Source organism: Podarcis vaucheri (assembly GCF_965113315.1).
Source record: "Podarcis vaucheri genome assembly, chromosome: 17".
NCBI lineage: Eukaryota > Metazoa > Chordata > Lepidosauria > Squamata > Lacertidae > Podarcis > Podarcis vaucheri.
In genome coordinates this window covers 1,315,044-1,336,755 of record NC_138755.1, presented here as the reverse complement: position 1 = coordinate 1,336,755, position 21,712 = coordinate 1,315,044, and the positions used below count along the sequence as shown (strand labels likewise).

Below are 21,712 nucleotides of genomic sequence, written 5' to 3'. Positions count from 1 at the left end.
TTTCTGCAATGCTGAAAATTTCTGCCAACATGAAAAGGTATCAGTTTTTGAACAGGATAATAGAAAAATGAAAGCTATCCTTGTTTGGAAACTAATTTATTGAGGTGGGGCCTCCTGTCAGTGGACAATCTCCCTGAGTATACCCACTTTCTCCTCACAATTGCCTTTAGGTGGTTTAATACTCAGCAAGGTAAAAACAAATATGGGCCAATGTTCTCTAAGACTAAATGACAGAAGAAGGGTTTGGATTTGATATCCCGCTTTATCGCTACCCTAAGGACTCTCAAAGCGGCTAACATTCTCCTTTCCCTTCCTCCCCCACAACAAACACTCTGTGAGGTGAGTGGGGCTGAGAGACTTCAGAGAAGTGGGACTGGCCCAAGGTCACCCAGCAGCTGCAGGTGGAGGAGCGGAGACGTGAACCAATGGGAAGGTGGGTGGAAGAATGGGGCAAAAAGACAACCAACTGGAATAATCATCTTTATTTATTACTTTTGCAAATTGAGATGAACTTATACTAAGACACAGTTCCTGGGGGAACAGAGGCAGAGAAGGGTTGAATATTTGGAGCAGTGAAATCAACCACCCCAAGAGAAACTGTTTTCTCTCAAACTCTCCAATCTGCTGTCCCTGTAAGTACATTCACCCTACTCAACTCATAAGGGTTTCCTCAGTTACAAACGCAGTTCCTGCTGCCACCACCAAAATGCCCAAGAGACTAACTCTTCTTCCAGCATATCACATTGAAAACGTCCCCTCTAGGAAGGGCTGGTGCCTAAAGGAAGATGTCCCTTCTGGTCTCCTCAGGCAAATCTTGGAGACCTTGGAGTTCATGCAAGCCCTGCAGAGAGGAGTTGGGAGAAAGACAGTCTGAGCCTAGGATGGTCTGCTGATTTCCTAGAGCATCTCTTTCATACTGCACCATAAGTTAAGTGCTATGGGGTGCAGCACATCTCGCTTTCAGGCTGAGGGAGCTGGCATTTGCCCACAGACAGCTTTCCAAGTCATGTGGCCAGCAGGACTAACTGCTTCTGGCACAAGAGAACGCCACAGCAAGTGCCAGAGCACATGGAAATGCCATTTACCTACCCACAGCAGCGGTACCCATTTATCTACTCATCAGGGGCGCCGACTTATAAAAAATATTGGGGGGGCCCATATCGGGGTCCATACTGGCGGCAGGATGGCAGTGGTGCTTTTGCATGCAAGAACCGGCCTGCCCTCCCCAGGCTTCGCGCCGGCCACCCCCTCCTACCAACGTCACCTTAGCCGAACCCAGAAAAAAAGCCCCGCTCCGGCGGCGGGAACTCCCGTCCCCTCCATTCTCCCCTCACCCCGGTCCCTCGCCGGCGACGAATACGCCGTTGCTCGGCCCCGCGGCTCCATTCCTTTCTAAAGTCCCGCCGCTGGGGGTCTTCCTCTGACTGACCGACCTGCCCGCCCCTTCTCAGGAGCTCCTGGTCACTTTGGGAGGCGTGCGCCGGAGTCCCCTGCACGGTTTTTGGCAAGGTGCCTAATAATTTTCTTAAATTATTGGGGGGAGCAGAGCCCCCCAAACGAATTTTTGAGGGGGCTCGGGCCCCTTCAGGCCCCATGGAGTCGGCGCCTATGCTACTCATGCTGGTATACTTTCAAACTGCTAGGTTGGCAGGAACTGGGAGAGCAAAGGGAGCTCACCCTGTTGCGCAGATTCAAACTGCCGACCTTCCGATCAGCAAGCCCAAGCGGCTCAGTGGTGTAGATCCCAGCGCCACCAGCCAGTCCTAAGCACCAGAAGTAAACATGCTTCCCACACCATAGGCAGCACTCCAAGGAAAAGCAGGCCACAACTTTCTGCTGCTTTCCTCCTTCCCCTGCTGGATTCCTGCCCAATAGGAATCTGTCTACTTTGAGCAAGGAACACCCATCATTACCTCTAAAACCATCCGAATATTGGCTTTGATCTTGGCAGAGTCTTTGGTAAGGGCTTCACTGAGTCTGTTGGAGACAGAAGAAATTGTGGGTAAGGAAGGAGGGTGGATGCAGCCTGAAACTCTAAAGCAGGCTTCCTCAACCTCAGCCCTCCATGTGTTTTTGGCCTACAACTCCCATGATCCTTAGCTAGCAGGACCAGTGGTCGGGATGATGGGAATTGTAGTCTCAAAACATCTGGAGGGCCGAGATTGAAGAAGCCTGATCTAAAGACTCTTGGACCATTCACAAATTAGGGCAACATGCTATACCGGGAGGAATTTGCCTGAGCCCACTGAACACAGTGGAACTTTACCTTCAAACAAACATGCTCCAGACTAAGTGGCACAAGGAGAGAGAGGGCAGAGTTTGCTTGTTTCCATCTAAGAGATCTCACCTGTGCTTTTCTGGCTCTTCTCATTGCTTTGGGGGGCTCCTGCCATCTGCATTCCCAAAGCATGGTCTGCTTGCATTAGCCAGATAATTGGTTGCAAGAGATCGTCACCCTAAGCTATTGAAGAGTGCTCTTGTGAGGCCTGCCAACTAAGATTCCTTGGATAGCATGGGGGGCACAGTGGGACAACTGAATTCCTTCTACTCACTCTGTTAGTAGCTTGTTCTTCTTCTCAATGAATGCAAGCGCCTCAGGAAGAGTCAATTCCACAAAGAACCCATAACCCAGTGCTACAAATATGGTGGAGGCATCAGGCCTGCAGGAAGAAAAGGTATTTAAAATGGCATGAATTTATACCACTGAGTATAAATGGGAACACTTACTTTGGAAGAATGGATTACTAAAAATATGGGATATTGGGTGCATGGTGAAATTAACGAATATGCAAAATGAAAATGATATACAGGTGGTACATGACCCCAGTCAAGCTTGCAAAAATCTATCATTTGCCCGATAATAAATGTTGGAAATGTAAAGAAATTGAAGGTACATTCTTTCACCTTTGGTGGACGTGCCCAAAGATTAAGGCTTTCTGGGAAATGATATATAATGAACTGAAAAAGGTATTTAAACATACCTTCCTGAAGAAACCAGAGGCCTTTCTCCTGGGCATTGTCGGCCAATTGGTGCCAAAGAAGGACAGAACTTTTTTATGTATGAAACAACAGCAGCAAGAATACTTATTGCAAAGTATTGGAAGACACAAGATCTACCCATCCTGGAAGAATGGCAGATGAAGGTGATTGACTACATGGAATTGGCAGAAATGACTGGCAGAATCCGAGACCAGGGAGAAGAGTCGGTGAAAGAAGACTGGAAGAAATTCAAAGACTACTTACAGAAACATTGTAAAATTAATGAATGTTAGAAGGATGTTGGATAGAAACTAAGTGGTTTCCAGCTGTAATGCTTTAAGAGATATGAATTTTTTTTACAAATGGGTAAAAGTTTAATGGTAAGGATTTGCTGAACTAACAAATCGAACTGGAATACAAAGAAGGGAGGTATGAGGAGGTCCGAGGAAATAAGTGTATGGAAGATATGTTATTGAAAATCAATGTGTGTTTTTAACTGTTTTTTATTTTGTATGTTTATTTTTCCTTTTTCTTGTTATATCTTAAAAACTTTTAATAAATATCTTTTTTTTAAAAAAGAAATTAACGAATATGTGTAATGAATGTTATTTTTTTCTTGAAAGAGAAAACCGCTGTTTTCCCAAGGGCAAAATACTTATACCAGCTGGGCAGAGAGGTGTTTGGCCTTGCAAAGGCTGAGCCTGAGCTATGGCAGCTACCCTGCCATTCCTCCCGGAAAGACCTGGCTTTTAACTTCCGAGTTTCTTCTGCACAGATTGAGCCGATCTCCCTTTTCCACTTGTCCTGATCCACAAGCCCAAAGGAGTCTCTGTGTGAGTGGTTTGATGCAGGGCCACCAAAAATGCTAGAGTGATCAATTCTAGTGCTTTATTAGAAAAAAGTGAAAATGGCAAGCCCTCCTCATAATTTCTCCGCAAAAGGCTAATATACAAAATGCAGGCTACGTTAGTTGGCCTCAACAGCCCAATTAACTCACCCCTAATTTAGGGGCCCTTTCCCAACTCTCACCCATCTCTCAGAAAAGGAAGTAGTGGGCGGGCAGGCAGCTAGTCTCCTGACTAGCTAAATCGAAACTAAGGCTCAAAACTTCTAAGCAAGCAGATAGGTACATATGAGCTCATTCTTGCAGCAAATAACCATTATATATATATATATATATATATATGCAGGTTTTGGTGTCTTCGGGTGTCTTCCCGTGTAAGAGTCGGGGTGTCTGTGCGACGTTTCGACGAGGTCTCACTCGTCATCTTCAGGCTGGTGCTTTCGGCTTCTTGTTACTTCTAAACTTGTCCACATGGCTCCTTGTGTGCCTTGGGGTGGGCAGGAGGGAGACACAGCTGTTTTTACAGGAAGGTTATTTTTGTTCTGCCTGGCCTTCCCCCTCTTCGTTGCTTTCCAAGCTTTCCAACGAAGAGGGGGAAGGCCAGGCAGAACAAAAATAACCTTCCTGTAAAAACAGCTGTGTCTCCCTCCTGCCCACCCCAAGGCACACAAGGAGCCATGTGGACAAGTTTAGAAGTAACAAGAAGCCGAAAGCACCAGCCTGAAGATGACGAGTGAGACCTCGTCGAAACGTCGCACAGACACCCCGACTCTTACACGGGAAGACACCCGAAGACACCAAAACCTGCATTCCTATACCCGTGAAAATCTACGAAAGCAAATATATATATATATATACACACACACATACATACACACACGTTTTTATTAATTTTTAACATATCAATTCCAACAGTCATAGAACATAACTTCTCATCTTATACAATATTTTTAGACTTCCGTCAACACCTCTGATTATTTTCTGTTTTTATCACTTATTATGCATTTAATTTCATATTACCTTTAATTATCCTTAACTAATATTTCTCCTCATTGTCTTTCTTGCAATATTTCAAATAATTCCCCTTACAAAACTTCTTGCAAACCTACTAGCATAATCTGTTCATCACAACTGCTTTTCAAATAGTTCGTAAATTTATTCCAGTCTTCTGAGAATTTCTGGTCCCGCAGGTTTCAAATCCTTCCTGTTAATTTATCTAATTCTGCGTAGTCCAACCATTAATCCTGTTGTTATCTTGACTACCAAGATGGCATTTACAGGGCTTCAGGAACTTTTTCACTGTTTGCTACCACACACCACTGCCTGATCCAGTTAGCCCAGCCTGATTCAGTTAGCTGAAATCCTCCTTAAACTGCTACTCACATTCTCATGAATAACATTTATAGAGCAGTGAAAGTGTCCAAAGTATTTCACACAGCTTGTTCCACTAAATCTTACAATAACTCTGAAAAACAGGCCGTGTTACTATCCCCATGCTGCCGATGGGAGACTGAGACATGCTGGGTTACCTGGTTAGCTTGTGGCAAAGGTAAAATATGCCTTCAATGACTGACAGATGTTCCAATAATGAGGAAAGCTATCTACTTCCCCCTCCATAGTAGATTCCTCAGCTTCCCTCAGCAAGAAGCACAATTTGTCTGCCTGCCTGAGGCCTCTGAAGCTTGAAAAACATCATACACATACACAACACATCTGCTTTCTGATTGTGGCACATAATCTGGATTGAGTAGGATTATCCAGAGATGCCTGCTTTGTTAGAGGGAGCTGGATTAACTGGCCTTCTGCCCTTTCTCAACTTTTAGGATCCTAGTGTCACACTTTCCTTACACGCAAGGATGCCATGAAGGAGATGTGCAGAACCTTTTTCAATGGAGAACTACCGTATTTTTCGCTCTATAACACACCCTTTTCCCCTCCTAAAAAGTAAGGGGAAATGTGTGCACACCGATCCCTCTTGCTCTCCTGGCTTCAGGGATAGCCGCCCGAAGCCCCCTGAGCGCAGCGGGAGCCTCCCGCTGTGCACAGGAGGCTTCGCATTGCTTGCGCTGAAGCCAGGAGAGCAAGAGGGATCGATCCCTCTTGCTCTCCTGGCTTCGCGTCGCTGGAGAGGTGCTGTGCAGCTTTCCTCTCTGGTCAGCGCCCCTTCAGCGAAGCGGGAGGAGAAGTGGAAGGGGCTCTGCTTCTCCTGGTGCTTCGCTGAAGGGGCGCTGCACAGAGAGGGAAAGCTGCGCAGCGCCCATTCAGCGAAGCGGCAGGAGAAACGGAGCCCCTTCCATTTCTCCTCCCGCTTTGCTGGAGAGGTGCTGAGCAGAGAAGGAGAGAATATTTTTTTTCTTGTTCTCCTCCTCTAAAACTAGGTGCGTCTTATGGTCGGGTGCGCCTTATAGAGCAAAAAATACGGTGCATTCCCTTGTGGATGATTCCATGGGCAAAACATTAGATGCAATTTTTCTTTTTGTATAGTAGTTTATACTGTAGTTGCACAACTGAAATAAATATTTCACATGGCAAAAGCACTTGAGGACAGTGTGAAGAAGGTCAGGTGATGGGTGTGATTTAACATCCAATACCCATTTAAACACGTTGTGGGAGGGGGTGGGGGAAGGGGAGTTATTGGTTTGTTTTGTTCTTGTTTTTATTATGTATATTGTGTTTTTATTTTGTGAACTGTTCTGAGAGCGACGGATGAAGGGTGGTATACAAATGCAATAAACAAAGAGGCCTGGAAAATCCGTTTGGGACTGCGGCTCCCCATCCCTGCCATAAATAGGGCCAGGCAGTATCTGGTTTTCAGCATCATGATATATCAGCAATATATCATGATATCTGAAACAAGGATGGAGTTATGTAGAGGAACTGCCTGAATTCAGGGTTTTTCCCACATTGTGATTTTTGCCGGCGCCTGTTCTTGTGATTCACCGCCCAATGCAGGAGGCAGGGGAGAGCTGAGCCATTAAGGGTTAACAAGGGCTGCAGGAATCAAGAGAAGCACTGGCTGGCTTCACTCCCCCCACCCCCGTGTGTGATTTTTGCATAGCAGATACACCATGATTCACGATATATTGCCAGGTCAAAAGTTATGAAACAGTTACCACAATATGGATTTCAAACCAGTTTTGGACAATATATTTATATATCACCCAGCCCTAGGCATAATCCTTACTTTTTATATCAAAGACAGGTCTCTCCTGTCACTGGAGCAGACAGGAAGTCAAGGGGCAAGAATACATGTGAAAATGGATACAGATGAGCTCTGTCTTTGTGCTACTCACACTTCTGCATTGACATAGAAATTGCAGCCTAGATCCACTTGAGTTGTCAGCTCCTGGCTTCCTGTCTCCTGGGAGAAAAGGAAGAAACGTTTACCGATCTCTGCTCTCTGGAGTAAAACAGCTGTTATAGTAAGTAACACGCAATAACATCTAAACCCCCGCAGAACACTGCTGCAGATCTTTCTGTGTAAAGTGCTGTAGGCAGCTTAAAGAAGTTTTTAGTTACCTGCAACCGCTCAATAATATTCTTGAGCTGCAGGTACTGAGCCATCTTTTCATAGACCTGATCCCGCTGCTCCAGAACCTTCCTGGGGAGAAACACCAACAACGGTCTGGAAGCACGAGCAGAAAGCGGAGCACAAGAAGCCGAGGGCTCCATCTCACAGCCGGGGGTGGCGGCGTGAGAGGCGCCCGGGAAGGAGACACTCACCGGAGGTCCCTCTGCAGAACCTCGCTGACGAAGGCCTCGTACTGAAGCACCTTCTCCTGCACCTGCCGCTCGCCCGGCATCCCGGCCAGCTGCCCGCCGGAGATCGGCGCCACCAAGCGCGGCAACTCCGCCTTCCTCCCGCGGAGACCAGGAGACGCGGGGCGCCCCGTCTCTCAGCTCATGGCCGGGGCCCGAGGGAGGCCAGGCGCGGGGGCGCTCTGCTCGGCAGACTCTATGGCGCACGCACGCGCGCTGGCAGGCGGGGCGCAGAATGCGCAGGGGCGGAAGGCGACTTCCGGCTGCTACATCCGGGTTCCCTTCAGAGGGGGAATCTTGTAACTGAAAGAAAACGTGCCTCTTTTAGGCCCAAAAAAGGATTCCTCTCGTTAGAAACTGCTCGCCCCTCTACGTAATTCAAGAGACGTTTCTTTTGGTAAACAAAACTGTGTTCTGAGCCCGCAAATACGGTGCAGGAAATGACGTCGTTTCCGCTAGGGTCAACCTCCGACCCCCTTTCTCCTGCTATAGAGACACATCATCTCCATTATCGCCACAAAGCTGGAAACCGTGGCGGGCGCGAGAGAAAGGCGACCGGAAGTCGGCGTTGAGTCAAAGGCGCAACTTCCGGCGCCCTATTTGTGCGTTTCCGGCCCCAGGAGCCTCTTCTCTCAGACGCCATGGCGGCTCCGGAGCTGCGCCTGGACGGCTCCATCCGCTTCTGGGTTCTGCTGCCCGTGGCTTGGATCGCGCTCGCCATAGGGGTTCTGCGCCTGCGCATAGCGGGCCTGCTGCGCGGCGAGCGCGCGCTGGGCTGGCTCGAGCAACGGCAGGACACGTGAGCGGCGGCGGGGGGCGGGGCTGAGGGAGGCCACGCCCACATGCCAGGCCCCTGAAGTTGGAGTCAGGGAAGAGGACGCGAAAGGGACGCCTCCCTGTTTCCCGGGATGGGGGTTTCTGGGCGCAAGCTTTTAAGCTTCACAGAAGTCTGAGCTACACTAAGGTTTCCAGATTTCTTTCAACGAATCTGGACACTTTTCAACTAAATAGGTGGATTTTACCAGGATTTTACCATTTGTAAATCCGAGGTCTGCCCCGGGATCGGGACGTCTGGTAACCTTAAGCTACACATGACCAAGAGTCCTGTGACACTTTGCAGCCTGCATGTTTGTTTTCTTTATGTATTGGTAAGTTTGAAATAGTGTTTCTGCTACAATCAAGTGTAACAGCACCTTGCTGACAATCCAGAAAAATAGGCACACTTGGAATAAAAAAGCACAAACCACCATAATAAATGACAACCTTCCATATGCCATCTTCCTCCAATAATAGAATCATAGAATTGCAGAGTTGGAAGGGACATCAAGGGTCATCTAGTCCAGCCCCCTGCAGTGCAGGAATCCTGCCCACAACCGCCCCTTCCAGTTAACACCCAGACACCCTGACCCGTTGTGCTGCTGGGCTGTCCGCGTCTCGTAGCCACAAGGGCTACGTTCTCCTTCCATTGTCAGAGGCATCACACTTCTGAACACCACTTGCTGGGAATTGCAGGCAGCGGCAGAGCATATGCCCATGCTGCCCAGGGCAGGCACGCTCCCGGGGGGGGGGGCGTGGTGTGGCGGGTGCCCTTCTGGGCATGGTATAGCCACTCAGGTGCATGGAGTTGCACACGCGCCTTGCAGCCTGGGGCGGAGCGAGCAGACATTGGGCGCACTGCCCATCCACAACTGCCAAATGCCCCCTCCCTCAGCGAAGACACCCCCCTTCCTCCACCCCGATCACAGGTGGACAGAGTACTGTGTGTTCATGTCCAGCTTGCAGGCTTCCAGAAGGTTGTGAGAACAAGGTGCCAAATAATGAAAAAGCACAGCTGCTTAAAATATTGAAACCCTGCCTCCTTCCAAAAGCAATCTGGAGCAGGGATGCTTTAACCCAGGGGTTGGCAAAGTTTACCTCGCCTGGTCCGGTTCACTCCATCAGAGATCCCTCTGCGGGCCGAATTGCGTGCATGTGTGAGTCCGTGCACCCGCAATTTCCAGCATCTGCGTTTGTGCAGACGTGATTTCTGGCACTGTGGACGTAGGTCCCTGCACCGCGCTGCGCCGATTTAGCGCAGCGTGGGGACTCGCCAAGCGGGTGGCTTGGTTCGGGGCGGCTTGTGGGCCGGTTAAATGACCCCCTTGTGGCCCATGGGCCTTAGGTTTTCTGATGAAGAGGAAAGAGGCCGCTAGACAGGCTTTGTTGTGGAGGTGTTCCAGGACTGCTGCAAATACCTGCTGGCCACTAACCCCCAAGGAGAAGCAGATGATGTAGAATGGAACAGGGAAAGGAAACTTAATACTATATCTATCATTTGTGCATGTCTCCACTCCATGTAACTATATGCTACTACTACTATATCCTTAAAGGACGCGGGTGGCGCTGTGGTCTAAACCGCAGAGCCTAGGGCTTGCCGATCGGAGGGTCGTCAGTTCGAATCCCTGCGATGGGGTGAGCTTCCGTTGTTCGGTCCTAGCTCCTGCCCACCTAGCAGTTCAAAAGCACGTCAAGTGCAAGTAGATAAATAGGTACCGCTCCAGCGGGCAGGTAAACTGCGTTTCCGTGCACTGCTCTGGTTTGCCAGAAGTGGCTTAGTCATGCTGGCCACATGACCTGGAAAAACTGTCTGCAGACAAACGCCAGCTCCCTCGGCAACTGGACCTAATGGTCAGGGGTACCTTTACTTTTACTATATCCTTGAATGATAAAACGTAACTTAAGTAAAATAATAATGTTGGTACCTAGGATTGTCAAATGAACACGCTCTGTCTAACCGCCTCGACGACTTTGACAGGTCCTCAGTGCCACCTTCTGGGTCTACAAAGAACCACATGAATCCATGAACTAAAACACTCTTTATTGAATGGGTCATTCATAAAAAGCAGATAAAAAGCAGATACACCATTCAGAAATGTCAATAGCCCATTCACAAATCCTTTTTTTTAAAAAGGATATTTATTAGAATTTTACAAACAATAAAAAGTTACAGAATTAAAAATAAAATAAAAAACAGAGTAACAATAATAAAAGAAAAAGAGATACAAAAATACAAAGACAAAATACATAAAAAGTAAAAAGAAGGTTAGAAAAAAAAGGATCAATATTTTCATGTCTTATATTTCAATTACTTGTTTCCTGACCTCCTCACACACCCCTTTTTTGTATTCCAGTTCAAATATTTAATTCAGCAAATCCTTACCCTCTATCCTTTATCTTTACTTAATATCTTAACCTATTTATAACTATATATTTCCAACCATTGTCAATCCGTATTTACATATTCTTATTAATCTTTTTACCAATACCGCTTATTTTCAATCCAACATCCCTTTAACATTCATTAATTTTACAGTATTTCTGCAAATAGTCTTTAAATTTCTTCCAGTCTTCTTCCACCGCTTCTCCCTGATCTCGGATTCTGCCGGTCATTTCTGCCAGTTCCATGTAGTCCATCACCTTCATCTGCCATTCTTCCAGGATGGGTAGATCTTGTGTCTTCCAATACTTTGCAATAAGTATTATTGCTGCTGTTGTTGCATACATAAAAAAAGTTCTGTCCTTCTTTGGCACCAATTGGCCGACTATGCCCAAGAGAAAGGCCTCTGGTTTCTTCAGGAAGGTATATTTAAATACCTTTTTCATTTCAAATCCTTCCTTTCCCCTTGAACAATAGCTGTAAATTGTTAACGGCAGGATCTGGGAACCCCCGATCTTTATCAATAACCTCAGAATCCTTTTGCCCACCAAGCATTACCCCCAGCGTCACCGTCCCTGCAATCATAAACAAAAGAGTGATCCTTAGCACCAGGGTGGGCAGTATGGGACTCTCAAACACTCAGACATCTACATATGTGCTCATGCTTTTGTATCACCAAAACGTCAACATTCTAGCAAGCTGCTTTTGTCTAACAAACGCTTACCTGTAATCTCCCCAATATGTGTTTTTCCTTCCTCCTCGCATATCCCGAGGCGTGGGAACCAGCGACTGCACTTGAAATGAAACTGTATATAAGTATATATTGCCAGGCTCTACATTACAGCCGTAGGAGGGAGGCAGTGGAAGACAGGAGTGCCTGGTGTGCTCTGGTCCATGGGGTCACAAAGAGTTGGACACAACTAAACGACGGAACAACAACAGCAACACATTACAACCGCATCTGTTCCAACTCTACAGACAGGGATTCTTACCTAAGAGATCTACAGCAAACCTTTTTGGAACTAAAATATCCGCCCAATGAAGTTAAACAACAGATCAACAAAGCCAGACTGATACCCAGAGAGAACTTGCTGCAAGACAGACCCAAAAAATAACAGAACACCACTAGTAATCACATATAGCTCCCAAGTTAAAACAGTTCAGCACATCATCAGATATTTACCACCTCTCCTAGACAACGACAGTTCACTTTCTCAAGCTCTGGGAGGAAGACCTTTCATCGCCTACAGACAGCCACCCAATCTTAAACAACTCCTCACCCACAATAATACAACAACCAGACTTAACATGGACACTGGTACCAGAGACTGCAGTAAACCCAGATGCCAACTTTGCTGCCACATACACCCAGACAACACCATTACTGGCCCCAACAACATCAAACATACCATCTCAGGCCTATTTAATTGCTCATCTTCTAACATTGTGTATACCATCAAATGCCAGTACTGCACTTCAGCTCTCTATATTGGACAAACAGGCCAAACCCTACGCCAAAGGATAAATGGACATAAACCTGACATCAGGAATCACAAGAGAGAGAAACCAGTAGGACATTCAATACGAGATCTCAAAGCAGCTGTCTTATTCCAAAAGAATTTCAGAAATAGACTTGAAACCAAACTGAAAACTATGGGGAGCCCTGGTCTGAATAGAGATATTGGATTCTTGTTTCATTGCACATGCTAAAGCTATTTTTGGTCATCTGCATACTATTCATTGCTTTTTCCTGTAGGACTAATTGCAGTCGTTAACAGTCGTCAACAGGTTTACCATACACATTAGCCAATCACCCATCTCTACTACCCTTCTGAGAAAAAACCCACCCCACCCTCCCACTATATATAAGGGTCTGGTGACTTTTGCTTATACCAGAACAAACGTACGGTACCAGTTACAGATAGGTAGCCGTGTTGGTCTGCCATAGTCAAAATAAAAAAATTCCTTCCAGTAGCACCTTAAAGACCAACTAAGTTAGTTCTTGGTATGAGCTTTCGTGTGCATGCACACTTCTTCAGATATGTGTATCTGAAGAAGTGTGCATGCACACGAAAGCTCATACCAAGAACTTAGTTGGTCTTTAAGGTGCTACTGGAAGGAATTTTTTTATTTAAACTTACAGTAGTTGATCTAAGTTTGGACAATTTTTTAAAAAATATTATTTTTGTATATAAGTGTGTTTTGCCCTTTTGTTCAGGGTTTCTCCTCCATCCTGCATGTGTGAGTGAGGACCCTGTTGCAACAGTCTGTCTTCCTGACAATAAAGATCAGGCTTACTTGCTGCCTTGCTCAGCATATCTCAGGTTGCTCTCTGTTCATTCTCCAACTGATAGAGAGCCTAGCGACCTCTATACAGACTTCTTGCGTACCTCCTACAGGGAAAGAAGCAGGTTTTTAATATTTCTTGATCACAGATGATACAGTGTTATAAGAAAGGAAAAAACCCTGCTCTTTTCCCCTTATGCGGTATCCAAGAGCCCATATAGAGTCCTTAAGTAGGTTCCCTATTGGTAGGAGAAAATAATGGAGGCCAACCAGAGTATATTGAGAAGCAAATCGACTAGTAAGTCTGATCTTTATTGCAATAGAAAAGTACTGTTGCAACAGGTCCCCACTCCCCACACACAGGAGGGAGGAGAGAACCGAAAACAATGGTGCACAAGTCCTTATATAGACTTTTGAAATTACCCACCCTTTAGGCCCCCCCCCCCCAAGGAGGCTGTCGGCAGCAGTGGAGGTGGTCTACAGCAGAAATCCTGTTTGCCAGGATACCTGATGATTGCATTACCTGGGCAGCCTGGCCATTCTTTTGTGATGGTAAATACTTTAGTTCCTGAATCCAGGTCACAGGCTCACCCTATTCATACACAAATATGCCCTTAAGACAGGATTTGTAAGCAAAAAGACAATGGGAAGGCTTTCCCCATTTTCCTCCCATACTGCAGAGGAATATTTGAGGTCTCTGGGAGTTTCAAAATGGCTTCAGGATTGCTCTCCTGTACTATTACAGACATGTGGTTTCTAATGTATGTGTTTGCCTTGTACATTTATGAACATTTATTTTTGAGACCTTAGAATTCTTATAACAACAGTATGGTCTCAGAGGATGGATGCCAGGAGCATGGAGCCCTGGACCCGCACATTTAAGGCTTTAAAAACCAAAATCATCCATTGAAAACAGTTTTCTTCCTTGCAGTATTTAACTTTAACCATAAGGAGAGCTGGTGTGATGCAGTGGTTCGAGTGTCGGGCTAGAACCTGGGAGACCAGGGCTCAAATCCTGGCTCAGCCATGAAGCTCCCTGGGGTGACCTTGGGGGGCCAGGCACGGCCTCTCAGCCTGACCGACCTCACAGGGCGGTTGTGGGGATTGAATGAGGGGAGCAGAACCATGGAGCTCCTTGGGGAACAGGCGGGATAGGAATGCAATAAATGAATACAATTTCTCAAAGTGGTTCACAACATTGAAATCAGATGCATAGATGACAGGTCCTGTGAAATGTGTCCAAATCATACTTAAGTGTGGAGTTCCAGAATTGCACTACTGCTTTGTTCGGACCCCTGAACATATTGCTCCAAGCAGCTGTTTGTCTGTAGTCATGTGGATTGCATGAGTAGCTGTGAGCGGGCCAGTCTTTTACTGCCGCATTTGGTTTGATGATCTGATCCCATTACTTTTGTTTGCAAATTCTGTTGGACCTACAGCTGAGTTGAGTGTTCTTTGTCTGTCAGGCAGATTCTGGCTCGTAGTCGCCTCCTGAGAGAAAATGGACGCTTCCTAACTCATCAGGTAAGGGAGAGTGTGGGTGCAGCTGCTTCTGAAAATTCACTTGCCTCCTTGCAAGGGTACAGACATAAAGCTAGGAAATTTCATGGTCCACACACAACCTCCTTTGGCTTGTGACCCAAATGTGATCTATTCCCCACAGTGGTTCTGGATTAATACTGGAACCACTTGATTGATGCAAGTCAGAGGGGTTTTTGTTTTACTTAGGCTGCTGGCCTAAAAAGAACTGATATGAGGGTTTGAATAGCAGAAGTGAAATTTTATTCCCCTCTCTGAATTTCTTTTGTAATTCTGTCTTTTCATTCTTGAAAAGGAGGGGAAGAGCAAAAGGGTGCTTCTTTGGGGAGGGGTTGGGAGCACCCCTGCCGTGTGGCTATTCTCAAGAATGCCTGTATCATTGCTTGAGACCATAACTATAACAAATGGGGTTTTTTAAATACATCTTTGCAATGTAAATATATTGAAGGGCAGGCCTTTGAACGTCTCCTGCCTTCACCCATCCTGCTCCAAAGCCGGGAATGGCACCCTCAAAAAGGCAGGTGACCAACACTTCGCACCTGTGTGCTTTTACCTGGAAGGAAGCCCCACTGAAGATTTAACTTATTTATTTAACTTCCGAGTACATATGCATAGCATTAACATAAGAAACTGCATGCCCTTGTTCAAATCTTTCCTCTTCCATGAATTTAGTATGTGACATGAGGCCATTCGAAGGTACTATCGGGGAACCTGTAGATGCCGCCGCCCTCCCAGCTCCCTTGGGTCCTAGCAGTCAGGGATGAGAGGAGTTAGTCTGGTTGAAGATGTAAGGCGGTCAAAGATAATGCATATGAAGCCCTTCAAACCATCTCAAATGCAATGATAACCTTCCTTGCTGAAAACACCTTCAGCTCATCTGGATTTCTGAGGCCCTTCCTCTTTCCCCAGGGCTTCCTCATGCGTAAGCATCACTTCAATAGCCCTGAAAGTGGCTTCTTCCGCCAAACGAAGCGTAAACTGCAGCCCAGAAACCTGCTGACAGGTAACCACGGGAATGGGCATGGGAGTACAAGGGGCAGTGGAAGGGTTCTGCTGTCTCATCCCCCCGCCCCCGTCCCGCTTGCTCAATCAGTGCTGCTGTCCAACCATGGGACTGCTGCCTGGAAGCAGTGATAGACTTCATGGGGCCCAAGAAGCTGAAGCTGATAAGGTGGAGGTCCTGTGAGTGGGTTCCTTCTGTGTCCCACCTTCTTCTTGGAGTGGTGGGACTCCCTTTGAAGGAGCAGCTTTGTACTGTGGGAATACTCTGGGATTCCAACTTGCCACAGGAGATTCGGGTGGCTTCTGTGACTGTGCCTTCAGCCCAGCTTTGGGCAACCTGCCAGCTGCAGCCTCTCCTGGGCCATGATAGCCTCACCTCAGCTGACTGCCCATCTGGACTACCATCACAGCCCTCGAAGGTGGCCCAGAGGCTGCAGCTAGTGCAGAATGCGGCTGCTAGGCTGTAAGTGGGGGCACCATGTGGCACTGGTTCTGAAGGTGCTCCTGCACTGGACCCAATTCAAGGTGTTAGTACTAGCGTAAAAAGCCCTAAATGGCTCGGGGACCAAGCACTTTGTTCTCCAGTATAAACCACCTTGGACCCTACAATTGGCAGGTGAGGCTTTGGCGGCAGCAGTGGAATAAGGGGGGGGAGATGAGCTGCCAACCATGAGGGGGCCTGGTTCTGTGTGTGCTGGGGCTGGTGCCTGTGGACAGAACCTGATTTGCCCTCCAGAGTCACCAGCTCAATTTAACAGACATTGGCTGCCTCAGGATATCAAACCAACCAACAAACCAGTTTTTTAAGGCAGGGCTGTGAGCGCTCTGTGCTCAAGTTTATTCTGGACCAACGTGGTGCAAAATCTGCAAGAAAACGAGCGGTTGGATTCTGTGGTCTGTATATAAATTATGCTATTTAAGCACCCTTCCCTTATTTTGGACATTTTGTTCAAGTAGACCCCTGCTTGTGTTTGAGATTTCTGCAGCTATCATACGTCCCCACACGCCCACAAACCCCAAGGAGTTAGAACTTGCTTTTGTTTTTTCTTTTGTAAGATGCTGATATTCACATAAAACCAAATTTTGTTTTTGGCACTTCCTTCTGTGGTTTCCATGTGTCCTTGTGGAATCCCAGTCTGCACAGTACCCTGTTTGACACACACCTCTCTCTCTCCCTCTCTCTCTCTTGCAGATCCCAGCCTGGTTATGGAGATGATGAAGGGCAACTTGGTCCATGTCCTGCCCATGATCCTAGTTGGAGGCTGGATCAATTGGGCCTTCTCTGGCTTTGTGGCCAGTGAGTGATGCGGGGATTTAACACAGGCCTGGAAGCTGCAGGGCGGTGCCCTCGTGGAGACCCATTCCTTGTGCAGCAGAGGATGAAGGGAAACGGTGGCCCTCTAGCTGGTTGCTGGACTACAATTCCCATCATCCCTCACAGTTGGCCATGCTGGCTAGGATTGATGGGAGTTGGGAGTGTCAGGAGCTTGTCCTACACTCGAGTAGGACCCTAGCAGAGACACATGCCCAACTGGCATGTTCCCTCCCTCCTGGTCAATCGTTTGGGAGCTTCAAAAGCTTTCTTCAGCCCGAACATCACAGCGACTGATGCCAACAGACACTGGCACACTTAGGGATCTACAGAGTCTTCACAGCTTGCAACTCAGCACTTTGGCTAATCTACTTTATTTACATATAAACACACACAGAGCATTACAACATGGCTCCCTCTCTCTCTAGCAGCAGACAGCAAAGAGAAAAAGAACAAAAGACAATAGTCCCACTTGGCGAAACACAGTAACACAAACATCCTGTCTCCGTCACTTCCCACTCTGTGCAGTCAAAACATACACCGTCATGTGATAGACAAAAATCCCATGACTGCAATCTTGGAGCAGGAATTCTAACAGGGAGCCCAATAGCCCCTGCAGGGCAACAGGGGACCCCTCCCCCTGGTGGACAATTTTAGTATTGCTGTATGTGCTATTTGATTACAGTGGTACCTCAGTTTAAGAACAGTCTGGTTTAACAATGATTTGGTTTACAAACTCCACAAAACCGGAAATAGTGTCTTCGTTTGAGAATTTTACCTTGGTGTAAGAATGGAATCTGAACGGTGGAAGGGCACCGGCAGAGGGAGGCCTCATTAGGGAAAGTGCACCTTGTTTTAAGAACAGTTTCAGTTTAAGAACGGACTTCCGGAACGGATTAAGTTTGTAAACCGAGGTACCACGGTATTTTGTTTCTAAATCTGCTGCTGTTTTGTTTTTGTTTTGCTAGGAAGAGCAGTATAGAAATATTTTAAAATAACAATATTTAAAGAGATCATTTAAGGCAGGCATTGGCAACCTCCAGCCCTCCAGATGTTTGGAACTACAATTCCCACCATCCCTAGCTAACAGGACCAGTGGTCAGGGGTGATGGGAACTGTAGTCCCAAACATCTGGAGGGCCGGAGTTTGCCTATGCCGCCAAGATGCACTCTTCCAGCATCCGGTGTGTTTCATAGCCTTTGGCTCAGCTTGCCTGTAAAGCAGACCACCACCCCTAGTCGTCCTTTTATTCCAGACCAGAGAGCTTGGGCTGAGGGCAGGTTGCCTCTAGCTAAATTAGGTGGTTATGAATCAGGAAGGCCCCCGTCCAAATCTGCCCTCTGCCCTGAACTCTTAGGAAAGTGATCACCCCTCTCAACCTCTTTCCCTCCCTGCCACCCACCCAGCCCAGTAATTTACTGGGATTCTGTGACCTGCATGAGAAGATTTGGTAAGAAGGGATTGTAGGCCCCTTAAGTTGCTCCTTTGCTTGCAAGGGGAGGGGGCTTTAGCTTGGGATCTGAGCTGATCCGGAGGGTGGCACTATGCGCCAGACAGCTGGGAGCTGTAAATCACTGAGGAGGAGGGTGGTGGGGCAGCAGCCCTAGAGCTTGGGGTAGGCGGGTCCAGCTCTAACCCCTCTCCCTCCCAACCTCCCTCCCTCCCTCCCAGCCAAGGTTCCCTTCCCCCTGACCCTGCGGTTCAAGCCCATGCTGCAGCGTGGAATTAGCCTGCCTTCATTGGACCCCTCTTGGTAAGCACCTGCCTGCCCCCAGGCCCAGCCAGCCCTTCCATGGGTTTGGGGTGGGGGTGGCTTCTGGCCTGGGTTCCCACCCTGTGGGACTGGGGGCCAGGAAGGCTCCCTGAGATAGTCACTGACAGATGTTTTCACTTCCCAGGGTGAGTTCGGCCTCCTGGTACTTCCTCAACGTTTTTGGCCTCCGCCGAGTGTACAGCCTCATCCTGGGAGAGGAGACTGGTGAGCAGCTTGGGGACGGGGAGTGGAGGTGGGGTTGGTGTCTTACTTGGGATGTACCTCTTCAGATTGCAACGTGGAGGGTGGATGTTTGAGTGCTTATTGCGGCACGAGCTTTCATGAACTAGAGACTACTTTGACAGCTGCATGAAGTGGTCTGATACTTTGGGGAACCAGTTTGAAACCATGGGGGGCAGCGCCCAACCGCTCAGGGTTGTAGCAGTCACATGTTGGAACTTGCTCTGTACAGCCACTCATTTCCTGCATTTGACTACTCTTTGAAACTCCACTATTGCTCTATAGGTCAATGCAGAGGAACAAGTGTCAAAAAACCCCATTTCTGCTGAGAGTTTACACCTGACAGTTATCTCTTGCCTTGTTGTCAACTTGCAATATGCCTCCCTCACAAGCTTCCCTGATGTTCTCTCCACAGCTGCAGAGCAGAACCAGCTGCTCCTGCAGGACCAGTTCCTCAGCCCAGCTGTCCCCACCCCACCTGATCCCAACAAGGCTTTCAAGGTACTGCCCTAGTTTGTTTCAATGGTTTCACTTAGGTGAGAGCACGTAGCTGATAAGATTAGGTGCAGTCCATTTGATGCAAGACTAATTGGCTGGATGGCATCTTATCTGCAGGGCGACAGCTGTGCCACTCCAGCTGCTGTGCCACAGTGAGACTTGTGGGCGTAGGCAGCCCCGCATATCCCAAGAGCTGGTGCTGTGGCCCAATATGTGCGCTAGACAAGATCTTTTTAAAGAAATGACAGGAGGGGGGCTCAACATATGGTTGGACTTGCAACTCCCACCAGGCCCCAGACAGCACGGCAGTTGGTCAGCGATGATGTGAGCCAGTTTCCCCTCCTACCTTAAATCATTGCCATGGCTTCCTTGGGTGGTCTTAGGAGAACCCTCTCAGCTATCCTCCCCCCACCCCCAACAAGGAGACAGCGCTGACCTTTCCTATGGGATCATTGTAAAACTGTATTGTGAGTGAGCATGGGAACACTTTGGAAGGGCCATACAAACACCTCGGGAACAGTCAGCGCTGCTCATTTTGAAGCTTAGAGCTTTGTGCTTGCCAGGGCTGTCACCTAGCAAACATCTCTGATGGCACTGGTGTTTGCACACACAGCCACACACATCCTGTTCAGCACAAGAATTTCTGTTTGTGCAATGGGACTTCCTTCTTCCCCCCTCCCCAAAAGTATCCCAGAGGGCTGGGGGAACCATATGGACCAGATTTAAGGGGCACATGGGAGAACATTCCGTTGCACAACCAGAAGTCCTTAAGCTGACGGAACGATGGTCTTGGTGCTGCTGGATCCGACCCTTCGATTGCAGCTTGATGCAGAGCTTGTATGTGCCAGTTTCTGCAGCGATACGCTGCTCAAGGCTGACAGACCTTTTTTCTCCATCCAGGCCGAGTGGGAAGCCTTGGAGTTGGTTTCTCACCACTGGGCTCTGCAGGATGTGGAAGAGCAGTTGATGTCACAGGACCTCAAGCTGGCAGGGCTGCCTGGGCCTGACTGATCCCATCCTGTGACTGCTGCAGGCTACTTCTGTCCTATGGGACAAATGTGTGTGTGCAAGAGACCCTTTCACCTCCTTGGGAGGTGGAAGAGGCTGACCCTCCCTGCATAATCAGTGTGGAACGGCTTTTCATCTTAGAGGCAGGAAGGTTGCAGAAGAGTGCTTGAAGTCTGTAGCATGACCCACCCCCCATCAGTCAGTCAGAGCAGTGGGCAAATAGCCTCTGTGGAACTGGCTCTGGGTGCCTGAAGTCTTGCAGGCATAGCTGGAGCCAGCAAGTTAATGTCAAAAAGCTCCTTTGCTTGTTCTGCTTGCAGAGAGAGAAGCCCAGTGTAGCAGACAGCTTTATGGGATGCCAGTCCCAAGTGTGTGTACAACAAGTTTGGCTATTAAAAGCAAGGTAGCTGCAACAAACCCTGCTTTACTCTCCTTATTTGCAGTCTCCATGTCTGGCCTGCCCCTGGTGGCTGGTGCATAAACACTGCCTAGGTTCTTCCACGCTGCGCCTTGAAAGAGTTTTCGAGAAAAGCATCACCTCCTTAACCTTTGCAGGGAAAGGGAGGACTGAGTGGAAGCTCAGGGCCAGTGTAACTTGAAATATAAGGCACCAGTTTTGAGCAGGGGGGCACACAATGTATTAACTGAGAACTCCAGTAATGCTTCTGCCAAGTTGAACAGGCTACTTAGCACTGTCAAAGGCCTCCACCTCCAGCCTCTCCAAGAACCCAAGTTGAATCCCATCCTGCAATGTGGGGTGTACTCTGCCCATCCAGTTGAGTTCTTTTCTCCTTCCGAGAGAGAATCATGGCCTCCACAGCGCAAGCTGGCCACCACATTGGAGGTTGCTGTCCAGAAGTTGGAAGAGTCATGTTGTGGTTGCCTCTGTCCTGGCTGGCAGAAACCGATGGTTTGGAGAACACAATCCTCCTCTACTTAGGGGTAAATGTATCATAGAAGCTTGCCAACTGTCTTCCTCCCCAGAGGTCAGTCCACTTCTAAGCTATCCAGCACCAAAGAGCATGGAACAGCTTGAAGACTACCAGGGAAGCGTGCACCTCCCTGCTGCTGCTGACCAGATTTGAATTCATTGGTGTGGCATCTCGCTCCCAGACATTGGTTTTCCTTACCCATCCCTCTGCAGAGCAGATGGCAAAAGCAGCAGAAGGAAGTGCAAGTCTACCGCTCTCTTATGGCTTGCTACAATGGCCAGGAACATTTGCAAGAGAAGTCCATGAGTGGCACCATGAATTCTCTCTGTTCCCACACGTGGGCCTAACTAGGATGGGACATGCA

General features: G+C 47.9%; 2 protein-coding genes across 5 annotated transcripts; one reads left to right on the top strand and one right to left on the bottom strand.

Moving 5' to 3' along the window:
* Window positions 1–467: 467 nt before the first annotated feature.
* On the bottom strand, window positions 468–7,694 carry UXT (ubiquitously expressed prefoldin like chaperone). Its single transcript, XM_082205920.1, has 6 exons — window positions 7,547–7,694; window positions 7,343–7,424; window positions 7,117–7,184; window positions 2,553–2,660; window positions 1,914–1,977; window positions 468–841 (listed from the first exon to the last, which is right to left on the bottom strand). The coding sequence occupies exons 1-6, from the start codon at window positions 7,624–7,626 to the stop codon at window positions 776–778; spliced, it is 468 nt and encodes a 155-aa protein (XP_082062046.1). The 5' UTR covers window positions 7,627–7,694; the 3' UTR covers window positions 468–775.
* A 13-nt stretch (window positions 7,695–7,707) lies between these two features.
* Window positions 7,708–20,833, top strand: LOC309522539 (ER membrane protein complex subunit 3-like). Of its 4 annotated transcripts, none has more exons than XM_082205905.1 (8): window positions 7,711–8,381; window positions 14,531–14,588; window positions 15,513–15,606; window positions 16,798–16,902; window positions 18,589–18,670; window positions 18,816–18,895; window positions 19,326–19,411; window positions 20,309–20,833. In XM_082205905.1, exons 1-8 carry the CDS (start codon window positions 8,224–8,226, stop codon window positions 20,417–20,419), a joined length of 774 nt encoding a protein of 257 aa, XP_082062031.1. In that variant the 5' UTR covers window positions 7,711–8,223; the 3' UTR covers window positions 20,420–20,833. The 4 variants fall into 4 exon arrangements, with proteins under 4 accessions (XP_082062033.1, XP_082062031.1, XP_082062032.1 ...); XM_082205906.1 differs by lacking the exon at window positions 7,711–8,381 and adding an exon at window positions 8,399–8,730 and having other exon boundaries at window positions 14,535–14,588; XM_082205908.1 differs by lacking the exon at window positions 7,711–8,381 and adding an exon at window positions 8,400–8,730.
* Window positions 20,834–21,712: the final 879 nt, after the last annotated feature.

What these genes read in the sequence shown, in the direction of transcription:
- UXT (XM_082205920.1), bottom strand. Translation starts at nt 7,626, where the DNA reads ATGCCGGGCGAGCGGCAGGTGCAGGAGAAGGTGCTTCAGTACGAGGCC. An exon ending in GTTCTGCAGAGGGACCTCCG is followed by an intron (nt 7,425 to 7,546) that starts GTGAGTGTCTCC and finishes GTTTCTCCCCAG; the next exon opens with GAAGGTTCTGGAGCAGCGGG. An exon ending in AAGAACAAGCTACTAACAGA is followed by an intron (nt 1,978 to 2,552) that starts GTGAGTAGAAGG and finishes TGTCTCCAACAG; the next exon opens with ACTCAGTGAAGCCCTTACCA.
- LOC309522539 (XM_082205905.1), top strand. Translation starts at nt 8,224, where the DNA reads ATGGCGGCTCCGGAGCTGCGCCTGGACGGCTCCATCCGCTTCTGGGTT. An exon ending in GCCCAGAAACCTGCTGACAG is followed by an intron (nt 15,607 to 16,797) that starts GTAACCACGGGA and finishes TCTCTCTTGCAG; the next exon opens with ATCCCAGCCTGGTTATGGAG. An exon ending in ATCCCAACAAGGCTTTCAAG is followed by an intron (nt 19,412 to 20,308) that starts GTACTGCCCTAG and finishes TTCTCCATCCAG; the next exon opens with GCCGAGTGGGAAGCCTTGGA.